The following is a 12,031-nucleotide window of genomic DNA, read 5'->3' as shown; positions in this document are numbered from 1 at the left end:
TTACAAAACACTGTACAGCCATCTTGATCTTTAGTTTTGACAATTATTGAAAGTGGCATTTTTAGGAGCAGTCTGATGTCTTGATGTGTTTAAGGTGGCAGGCCTGCACAAATGACATAACATTTATTGCGTCAATTTACAAAGTTTTATAGCTTAAATGCTCTAATACAAATTAAACTAAAAAGTAAATCAAAGTAAACAGTGTTTTTTTTTCCTCAAATTGTCCTGTCAGCTCATGAATTAAGTGAACAAATCACTAACAAATCTGAATGTGTAAATAAATTGTACTTATTTGAGTACATGTAATAATACTGAGTCTGGCTTACAAGACATTGGGTCATGAAAGTTTTACATATTCGCAGCTACATAGACAGCGATTTTAAGTGTGTGGATTGCTATACATTATTACTAGAGGAAGTGACATCACATCAGTGCTGAAAAATATGGTTTCAAGTATAATTGTGGATTTAATATACAACTATATCCGTATAGTGCAACACATTGACCTTCCAGGAACGACACCTGGAGTCACATCACCTAAAGTGAACATTAAAACATCAAAACTGATGATTTGGGAGGGCTAGGGTTCTTGAAAACAAAAAAAATACTGCTGAAAAAAAAAAAAGAGAGAATACTTAAACTCAACAAAAGGTCAATTACCCTCAGCCCAATCCATGTCCACTTACGTCCATGATAATTACGGCCATAACGAGGTCTGTTTTAGCGTGGTGAGAATTAGCATTGCTTGTTTCATAGGGCACTAGCTCCGGTTGCTAGGAGCCATGGTGGTCCGGGCTTTGCAATCTGTCACATTATTCCCACAGGTCTCCTCCCCTTTGTGTTAGTCCTTCTCTTTCTTTCCCCATCATTCAAACTGCAGCATTTACTCTGACAGAGTTTATCCGACCCATGTGACGCACGGCCCATTATGAAGAGCTTCAGTGACTCTTCCTCTATGACACTCTGTTCATCGAAAATCATTCCAGGTCATAACATGGTGACAGAGAACTGGCAGGGTCAGAGGTCATCTCTTCACCTTGGCATCTTCTTTGATCTTCCAGATCATGAGTTCCATGCAGGCCCGGGCATCCTCACTGGAGTCATGCCCCTCCACTGTAAAGAGACAAGAAACACATATACAGCCCAGATATTATTATTTTAATATTAATTATAATATTATTGTGAAACATTCCTTCAACAGCTAGATTAAATCAAATAAATATTTCATATCGAGGCCTGATTGGCCATATATATCCTGTTAATTTATTGGTGTGTTTGACCTAAGAAAGCTGATACTGATGATGCAGATTAGTGCAGATTAACATCCTCACCACTGTCCTGTATGATGCGTTTGAGGTAGTCAGCCATAAGGTTTCGCAGGGCACGTTTGTAGGGCAGACCCAGGCGGTGAGGAAACACAATGGCGGTGTCCACGACCATGCTGTGAATAAGCTAGTAAACAGAGAACAGATAGCACAATTATGTTAATAAATATTCATTAAAAGATAAAAATGGCACTGTTCCAAACCCTACTATGCTACATAACTGTACTGGTCAAAAATTTGGAATAATTAAAGCTGCAGTCTGTAACTTTTGGCGCTCTAGCGGTTAATAAACAGAACTGCAGGTGTCTTGTGGAAGAACATTGTAGCCGGAGCTACTTCTCTCTGTTTATGTCTATGACGAGTCACGCAGGTACTGGGCTACTCCGTAGTGGCACGACCCGAACCAGTCTAAAATAGTCTGAAAATAAACACTTATTATAGGTGTACCGTAGTGATTCAGGATAAGACAAAAACTCAGTTTGGAAAATGAATTCATGATGTACTCGATTATTATATACATTTTGAACACACAAAAAAGTTAAGGAACGCAGCTTTAAGATTTTTAAATGTTTTTGAAAGAAGTCTCTTATGCTCACCAAGGCTGCATTTATTTGATAAAAATACAGTAAAAACAGTAACATTGTGTAACACTATTACAATTTAAAAGTACTGTTTTCTATTTTAATATATTATTAAATGTAATTTATTCCTGTGATAGCAAAGCTAAAAACTCCAGTCTTCAGTGTCACATCACATTTTATTCAGAAATCATTCTAATATGCGGATTTTTCTTATTTCTTATTATTATGTAAAAAAAAAACGTTTTTGCTGCTTAATATTTTTGTGGAAACCATGATACAAGATTGGAATAAGATTTCTATTTCAAATAAATGTTGTTCATTGAAGTTTATATTCAAAGAATCCTGAAATAAAAAACATATCATGGTTTTCACAAAAATATTATATCGAGTATTTCTTTCAAAAACAAAACAAATCTCTATTTTTTCATGGTAGTGTGTGTATATACATATGTATAAATTAAAGCAATCCCAAAATGCATTGCGATGAGAAATAGAACAGACTATTCAACATAAATATCACTCTTAATATCTATAATATATAATATAATATAAGACATAATATAATATAATATAATTATATTGAATGTTCTCTTTCTTATCGCAATGCATTCTGGGACTGCTTTATTTATGAAGGATATATCCAATACCATATATACAACTGCATACTTGGAATTTTTATCTTATAAAGTTGCTGTTTGGAGCAGCCTTTGTATCACAAGCACAATTCAAATTCCTAAAAATGCTATCTAGGGAGGCAGCACATTTGGTTTTGATCATTAAAAAGACAGTGTTTGTCTGAACCTTGAGTGCAAACAGGTCACTCTCAAGACTGTGTCCAATTAGAATGGACTTAGCACTGAACATGCTCAGCAGCACCGCCTGCACGTCTCTCAGGGTGATGGTGGTGTTCTCCAGATCATCCTGTGTCACACCTGAAAACCTGAACATAACAGACACAGGTGTAATTGAAACTGGAAAACTGAAAGGCAAATGAATGGCAAATCTCTTAACACAATTCCTACCGTGTGTTGTAATCCACCACTTTGCTCCCTGGCTTGACAAATGTGTCATAGACAACTTTGAGGTCAGAGTTAATGACAGTCACTCTGGTCAGCTCCAAACCTTGCTTTGTGTAGCACTATGAAACAAGTATTGAGTTGAAAAAGGTTACAGCATTTAATCAGATTAAATAAAGGTTAAAAGCTGCTTGTAATATTATCAGCTAGCTTTATAAACCTATAAACTCACCCACAACCGCATCCTGTTTCCTTCATGAGGCTTTTTATTTCCAACTTAAATAAGTGTGGGTGTAATTCAATAACTGTTATTCTCACCATCTCACAGTCCAAGGCGTAGACACCAGCATTTCCATCTACTGGCAACGGTTTGCTAAAAGTCTTCACAAAACCATCCAAGGACTCTTTACGGCCATCTTGTACATGTTGCTGAAGAAAAAGGGAACAGCAAAAACAGTTATTCTAATCCTGCAGAGACTTCATACACATTACTGAACATAATACTTACTCTAAACACCTTTTAGCTTTGCCTGCTTCAACCAGTGGATTCAACTAGAAAAAGACTTCTAGATGCCTTAAGGTAATGTGAACAACCTTTGTTATCTCATGTATGCCAACAAAAATATGTTTGTCATCAGCAAAAATATAATTACATATTTGTAAGATGAAGTCAATTTATTTATTTATCTATATATATGTCAATATCAAAGGCTATATTCATGGCAATAATAAATAAAAAAATAAAATAAAAAAGTTTTGTTAAAAAATAAAACCATTGCCTAGTAACACAAAAAATTGTGAACAAGTAAATTTGTTATATTATTGGAGATTTGCAATTATTTCAGCATCTGCATTTTCCAGAGGTTTTGATGCAGTTTGAGAAATGTAAAATCTGTGTTCTCTATGTAATATTACTAATAACTAATATGTAACATCTACTTTGATATTATCTATAATATATGACTATTACATTTTATAGGTTTTTACATTAAACTATTACTATAGTAATAGGGACTATTACATTTATTTACGTATTTAAGGGCATTTAGAAGAATATCTCATTTTAGATTTAAGAAAAGTTTGTTGGAGAAGATGACCCAAGCCTATTCAATAATCAACTGTCCATTAAACCCATTACACAAAGAGTTTGTTATGCTCCCATCAGGCCGTAGATATAGAGCAATGGGGGGGGGGGGAATACCAACTGCTATTTCAAGGTTGAATAGTCTGTAATCATGTGCCTTTTTAACTTGTCTACTTGTGCGTGCTTGTGTTAATGTGATGCGTGGCACCTATGCAAAACTAATTTCCTAAGGGATAAATAAAACTAAACTGAAACTGAACTGAAGATGAGACCTACTTTACACGCTTCACATCCAGGAGAACCAACCGCACCAGAGCAGCAGCTGTAAAGTGTCTCCCAACCTCCTGGAACTACATAAGACACACAAACATGGCACTAAATATGCACTGAAATACCTGAAGCAGTTGTACGGTCAATGCAGAATCTCCTCCCACGTCTCATACGTACACAATACACATACCCACCTCTGTTTCTGCGTAATCTTCCCCAGTGGTGACTGCACTCCTCCTTACGCACACAGCTGCCGTTAGCATTTATCTTGTACTCTGCGCCACATCGACTACAGATTTTGGAAAAAGCTGAGGAAGACATACAGGACAATTCATCAAAATCAAAATAGCAAATGTTATGGGAAGGGAAGATATTTTCAAATGTAGTTAAGTGTCATTGTGGCGAGGAGCAGGGTAAGGCCGAGAGCCATGGGAGAGGGGAGAGGAGCGAGGCCGGTGTAGTGAATGACTGGTCGAGTCCCACGGAGGAGCTCCGGAAGGATAAAAGGAGGAGTGACTACAGTGGAAGACAAGAGAGGACCAGGCCTGGGACATTTTAAGTTGTTGTTTTGGCTTTGTTTATGCCGCAGTAGTCCTTGAGGGGCTGCGGCTTTACTTTCACTTTGTTGTTTGTTTATTTTGTGATTAAAGTTTATGCTGAACGTTTGCCGGTCCCGCCTCATTCTACCTTAACTATGAACTTCATTATGGTCATGACATATTACATGTTTAAAGTCCCCCTGTAGTGAATAATTTTATCCCTTAAAACTCATCGTTGATCATCAAAATGACATATTTACCATTTTTTCCTTGAAAAGAAAATCTTCATTCCTTGAATAGCTTGTATGTAACTCTACACCCTTGCCTCATTTAGTATATGCGGTTCTATGAATATGCAAATTATCCCCGCCTCCACTCACTCACAACAGCTCAGAGATCCACTCGTTGATGATCACATGTTGACGTGATTGGTTAGTGAAGGTAGTTTGTTAACGATTTTAAACCGCGTTTTTGAGAATGTCTTTGGTTCACTACAGTTTTAAGGAGAAAATACTCAGCAATGGTGTTGGACTTATGAATTTGCACATGGTTTATAAACAACATTAAAAACTTGATTTTCACCGCAGGGGGACTTTAAGTGATGCATTGTGTCCATGAAAAACAAAACTATATTGGCTTATGCCGGGGTGATAAAAGTTTGAGTGTAGTGCCACCTAGTGGTTGGGCTCTGTGTTGTAGGGTGAATTGTGAAAAATTAGCATCAAAGAAATGGTCAAAAACCATCAAAATGGAACTTACGGTCATTGTTTTTCTTTTCTGGAAGGTTATGGACGACAGCGTGACCAGACATCTCGGGGTGAGGTCTGGGGTAGCCATGCTCCTGCAGCTGTTCTTCAGTCATTGCATACTTTTTCAGTATTTTGTAGAGAATGGCACCTGAAAACCAGCATGATGCACAAACACCTGTAAATTGATCTGTCTCTGGAAATACCCCATTAATATCATTCAGACTATACAGCAAATAAATCACCTAGACATGGGAGAGTGAGATTGGAACTGAAAGTGTTGTTATAGGTAACTAAAACTGTTAAAAATATTTCCATTAATTGAAATAAATCTGAAAAACCTAAACTTAGAAAACCTAAACAAAAATTAGAAATGTTGCTTCCGAAAACTAACTGAAATGTAAGTTAAAGTACTAAAATGACAAACTAAACCTCAAATAACATTTAAATCTAATAAAAATATGAACTGAAGTGGACTGAGGTACCTTTGAGGTCCATATCCTGCTGTTTGCCAGAGCGGTTGATTGTAAAGCTGGTTGTAGCAGCAAGCCGTCCACCAAGTACTTCTTCATGGGATTGAGCCTTTCTATTCCCAGATACAGGCGGGGTCTCTGTGGAACAAAGAGCACAAGAAATATTCATAAATAAATTCATAAATAATACAAGATGAATATTATATTCATATATATATATATATATTTTTTTTTTTTTTTTATTGACACAATATATTCATATATTTAAATATATATTATTTATTATAAAAAAAAATGCATTTAATTGAAAATAAAATGGAAATTGAGTGTAAAGTGTATTTTATCTTAATTTCATAATGTTTTCGTATTTGGTATGTCAATCTGACAAAAGCACTTAAGCTGTATGTACTCCACAAATTTGCTTATTTAATTAGTGCAGAATGTTAAAATTTTTATTAATTTTATATCACAACATTTCTTAGTTTTAATTGGGTCAAAAAAAATTCTAAAGCGTTTCTTATTTCCAGGTATAAATTAGATTTATATCCGAGAATTTCAATCTGGTCTCAGACTTTTGGACTCTTTCAAGAACAATAACAGTTTAATAACAGAGACCCACAAACCAGACAAACTACTGTTATTCTCTTGGGAAAGGCACTTAACCCCAGATTTCCCCTCTGTCATTTTAGACGAATGTCTACTAAACAATAAATAAAAACAAAAGCAATAATGACAGTATAACAGGAGTACTGATCTGAGTGTGTGTGTGTGTGTGTGTGTGTGTGTGTTAGACGCACTGAGGACAGGGGACATAGGTGTGCTCTTGCTGCGGAGCTTCTTCAGCGTGTTCACAGCTACATTCAGGTAGATGTTCTTACTGCTGCTCCTGTCATACACCACCTTCTCTTCCTCCAGAGCCTGGGAGCAAAGAAGACATACACAATATACACATCTACGATATATCAGGGAGTTGACATTAACTGAAATGAAATTATGGACGTTGGAGGTCATACCATCTGAAAGGCTTCCTGTTCAGAGGAACTGAACTTCAGGCACTCATCAATGAAGATATTGAGGTAGCGCTGACGGACATTAGTGGGCACCTTGGCCCCAAATTCAGCAGGAATGACAGGACGCTTCATGGCGGAGCTCTGTGATGGGCAGAAAAGAGAGTGTTTATTAGAGGTATGCAAAAAGACCATTACATGAAGGTTATAGGGTGACGTTACCTTCATGGTGGGGGTGTGAGCAACTCTCTTCTGCATTGTAGTGGATGTAGTCTTTGACAGGATGCCCGCCGACGTTTGAGCTTTGACTGAAAGCTGATCTTTCGTCACCCTAGTGGGTGACAACACCTGACTGCTGGCATCAGCTAATCCTAAAGAAAAAAAGATAAATGTGTTTTTAACTCCTAAAACTTAATCCTGCTGTAACTGATTGGATGTAGGACCCATTCATACCAGGCTTTGAGGAGGGCAGGGAGGCATTTGGCCGGTGCGCCACCCGTCGTTTTTCTCCAGGGAGCCCCAGTATTGGGTGGGTCGATGCAGACGCAGTCTTTACTGCAGCAGCCAGCTGTGCCGCCTGCTGCTGGGCCTTCTGCATACGCTGGTAACAGATCTCCTGTGCCGTCTTCCTCCGCTGCTGCATCGGCACAGCGTTCATCGACGCCTCTGACTGAATTAAGAGAATTATTAAAACAATTATTAAATTCAATTTCTGAACACAACTATGGATTCATCATTTAATAGTATACGTTATGAACCCTATTTAGTTGAACTTGCTTTTTTCGCCTGACTTCTTGATCTAATTTGCATTTTTGATGTTTTTTTAGGCACTTAAAACGCAGTGTTGGGGAGTAACTATCTAAAAGTAGTGACATGTAAATTTTTTAGTACAACAACTCAGGTGTTTTCAAAATAGGGAAGCTCAATACAGTAATGACCTACTTTTTCCAACAAGTAAAGGTGCGTGACAAAACGCTATAGCTAATTTTTGGCTTATCATGTTAATGCTGTTCATTTAAGTTATGGCCTTTTAAGTTTTATTTGTAGTATTTTGTGTATCTGTTAAATGCTGTTTAATGGTGTCAACTTAATATCTCAATAATATTTTAGTGCCAGATAAATAATGCTTTTAAGCTTTGTGTGTGAATATATATATATATATATACACACACAAAAATACAGTAAAAAATGCAGCAAAACCAATAGTGAAATATTAATCCAATTCAAAATAACCGTTTCCTATTTTAATATATTTTAAAATGAAATTTATTCCCGTGATGCAAATCTGACTTGTTTTCAGCATAATTACTCCAGTCTTCAGTCACATGATCCTTCAGAAATCATTCTAATATGATTTGGTGCTCAAGAAACATTTCCTATCGCAGTCAAAAACAACTGTGCTGCTTAACATTTTTGTGGAAACCATGATTACATTAGTTTAGGATATTTTGATAAATAGAAAGTTTACAAGAACAGAAATTATTTGAAACAGAAATCTTAGGGAACATTATAAATGTCTTTACAGTCTCTTTTGATCAGTTTAATGAGTCCTTGCTGAATAAAAGTATTAATTTCTTCTTCTAAAAAAAAGAAATCTTATGAGCCAGAATTTGTGAATAATAGTATATAGTATATCTATTTACTTCTATTAAGTTTAGAAAATGTCACAGATTCTGTCACAACTTGTTTATAGTCTAACTGTTGCACACCAAATACAGCTAATATGCAGATATGAAACCCAATACAAAGAGAGAGAGCATGTAAATCTGCATTCCAAAACTCACCTTTCCTTGAACTTTAAAATGTGACACCCTCTTCTTCTGACCAGGAAAGAGAGTAGTTAAAGTGCTTTCTGTTTCTTCCTCCTCCTCATCCTCCTCATGTTCCCTTGAAGGCTAAAAACACACACACACATGAAAGTGAAACTGAAACTGTCAGTTGCAACAGAAACCCCAGAAATTTCCACCACCAGCAAAATGTTGAATCACATCCTCAAAGCCCCATAAAAGCATTTTAGAGTAATTAAAATGATTATCAGAAATAGAGAAATAAAGAAAAACTCATTGTGGTACCTGCTTAGCTTGTCTCCCTTTGTCTTCCATCTTGACCTCTTTGGATTCATTAAATATCCGCAGACACTCCTCCATGGGGTCCGAGTCATACATCTCATCCTGCAGACAGGAGTAGTCCACTGCTTCATCACCACCACCATCATCATCATTATCATCCTCTGACGATGATGAATTATCTTCAGAGGTTTTCCTCTTATTAATCATGAGGCTTCCCCGTTTAAAAGCAGAGGCAGACTTCCTCACTATCCTCCCGTCTTCCTCATCATCCTCTTCGGCACTCTCAGCACCGAACAAGTCCTTGTGGCTGAGATTCCTCTGTTTGGTCTCTCTTGCCTCTTTGTGATCAAGGATCGAGCTGCTTTTTTTACTTTTATCTTTAGTGCTACTGCTATTAGAACTGCCACTTCCATGGCTGCTTTTCTTTTTGCACTTCTCCTTTGAGCTGCTCTCAAGTTTTCCGTTCTTTTGGTCCTTGAATTTGGATGGCACCTTATCGTTTTTTACAGGTTTGTCCGTTTTGGGTTTCTTGACGTCGCCACTTCCTCTCTCTTTTTCCCTTTGGCTGTGTTCACTCTTTATCTTAACTATCTTCTTGTTCGTTTCATCATTACTCTTTGACTCAGCTCCGTCTTTCCGCACCTTTTCCTTTGACTTACTGCTTCCATCCAGAGTCTTACTTTGGTTCTTCTCTTTTTTACTTGAATTTTTTGACGTCTTGTTCACACCTGAACTTTCCAGCCTTTCTTTTGGATTCTTCTTATTTGGGTCTTTCTCCTCTTTTTTTGGCTTATCAGGTTTAACATTTAACATCTTTTTATGCATCTTTTTGTTTGTCCGGTCCACATCCTGGATGTCATCCGATTCGCTCTGTGAGAAGCCATCATCTATTTTAGCCACCGGCTTTCTTTGTTGTCCCATCAAACCCGACTCTCGTTCCTGTTTCAAGCCGATGTTGATCCCCTTGCGCTGCAGGCGGCTTATGGACATCGGCCGATACTCTGTCCCCGAACTTTCCTCGTCGGATTCAGACAAACTTGCAGTGTACTTCGGGACATCTGCCTTAGGTGGCGACGACCTTGGTTTTTTTGCCGTTGGAACATATTCCTCATCTTCCCCTTGTTTTTTAGGGTAAAATCTCTTTCTCCCATCTCCCTCTGAACACAAAGTTCTCTGTTCTTTAACAGTCGGCTTAGCCGAATAGTTTGACAGCGGGTCGTACTCCATGTCCGTTGTTGGTTTGGAATTATCCAGAGTGTATTTAAACTTGACACGGGATGGTGGCGGGGGTAACACCTTTTTAACTTTTGTTTTGGAGACAGCAGTGGGCACATACTCCAGCGCGCCGGCGTTGTTACTGCTGTTCTCCGAGTCCGTTGTTGGTTTGGAATTATCCAGAGTGTATTTAAACTTGACACGGGATGGTGGAGGGGGTAACACCTTTTTAACTTTTGTTTTGGAGACAACAGTGGGCACATACTCCAGCGCGCTGGTGTTGTTACTGCTGTTCTCCGAGTCCAAAGTGTATTTGCTGGAGCGAGGGGACGGGGTGTATTCACTCGCTTGGCCCATCTGATAGCTCCCAGGATCATAGCCCTGATGGGATGATGCAGGGGGCTTCGGTCTCTTAACAGAGCTCGTGGTGGGTTCATATTCCTGATCTCCAATCCGAGAAAGCTTCTTCTTCTCCCTTTCCATCTCATTGCGAACAGCCTCAATGGCCCGATTGACCAGCTCCAACTCCATGGTCCCCAGGTCCACATCCTGACCCGCCGACAGGCTCGATGGTGGCTCCCCATTATGCTTTCCCGGTCTCACAACCTCCGGACTGAATGGATCATATCCTTGATCTGTAAAGTCACAAGATTTGAAAAATCAACCGCAGAATCATAACAATATATTACACACTATATATATATATATATATATATATATATACAGTAAATATATATCAAACATATTGCACTAATGTCAAACTAACTTAACATACTGAACTAAATTCATTGCATACTACAAAAACAAATATTTCCCAGTTACTACCTACATTTGAGGGATAAAATGTTACTGTCAGCAGTAAAGGCATTTGTATCAAGCTATAAAAAGTGTTTATTAATAATACATCAATTGGACTGACTGACAGATCGACGGTTGAATTCTGTTGTTCGTTTTTTTATTCTTTGTTCCACAGCAGAAAGCGTCTGTGTATTTAAATGTACATGAACCAAAAGACTATCTGAACAAAAGAAAACCTGAGATCACAAAGACATTTTAATTCACCGTTTGGACTCGCAGAAAGCGCTTTAGTCTTTTTGATGTCGTATATCCCAGAGGCAGCTCGTCTTTGTTTGCTGTGTCTGAAGTGACAGTAGGGTCTGGTGCACCCATCTGCACCGGCTTTCCCTTTGTTATTCTCACAATAAAACGGGCAGTCAATCCCACGAAAGAACCCCGTAGATCTCAACATTGCGGTTCATAACCACTGTCACTTTATCTGCCTTTTAACTGGTATGTTTTTGACAATACATGCGTGGTCATTTGCATATCCGTATGTTGCCACTTTCTTTCGGACAACAACAGACTTCCTACGACGCCATATTTTATGAGCGACAGAGGCACGCGAGGGCCCGAGCGAGCGTCGCGTTCTTTACGTAATATAGTTGCCCGGATCACCTGCCTGTGGGAATTAGCGTACTCTGTCTGCGTCGAGTTTCAGTCGAGCAACTGCTGCCTTTTGTATAAGTTTGTCTTAAACACATTAAAAAGCTGCTTTAGGCTTTATTATTGAGCCTTAATCTTTTCTTTTAAACAAATAACTTGCGATTTAAGTGGAGTGACACGTGTTACTGGAGGTTTATAGGTGTAGTTGAATGCTATACCATTTTATTGGTGAGGTGAGTGTGAAAAAGTGCATACATTGAGAA

The 12,031-nt window shown here is 38.1% G+C and overlaps 1 protein-coding gene across 1 annotated transcript; it reads right to left on the bottom strand.

Annotated features, from left to right (window-relative positions):
* Nucleotides 1–350: 350 nt before the first annotated feature.
* rexo1 (REX1, RNA exonuclease 1 homolog) lies at nucleotides 351–11,728 on the bottom strand. The gene is made up of 17 exons (XM_056252394.1): nucleotides 11,388–11,728; nucleotides 10,591–10,960; nucleotides 9,114–10,467; nucleotides 8,826–8,936; nucleotides 7,495–7,711; nucleotides 7,264–7,412; nucleotides 7,048–7,185; nucleotides 6,832–6,952; nucleotides 6,047–6,172; nucleotides 5,575–5,712; nucleotides 4,471–4,584; nucleotides 4,283–4,356; nucleotides 3,241–3,351; nucleotides 2,929–3,044; nucleotides 2,708–2,846; nucleotides 1,332–1,452; nucleotides 351–1,113 (listed from the first exon to the last, which is right to left on the bottom strand). The coding sequence occupies exons 1-17, from the start codon at nucleotides 11,572–11,574 to the stop codon at nucleotides 1,025–1,027; spliced, it is 3,675 nt and encodes a 1,224-aa protein (XP_056108369.1). The 5' UTR covers nucleotides 11,575–11,728; the 3' UTR covers nucleotides 351–1,024.
* Nucleotides 11,729–12,031: the final 303 nt, after the last annotated feature.

Source organism: Rhinichthys klamathensis, unplaced genomic scaffold (assembly GCF_029890125.1).
Source record: "Rhinichthys klamathensis goyatoka isolate OS25496 unplaced genomic scaffold, OSU_Roscu_1.1 h1tg000094l_1, whole genome shotgun sequence".
Lineage (NCBI taxonomy): Eukaryota > Metazoa > Chordata > Actinopteri > Cypriniformes > Leuciscidae > Rhinichthys > Rhinichthys klamathensis.
This window is presented reverse-complemented; position numbering and strand designations above follow the sequence as displayed.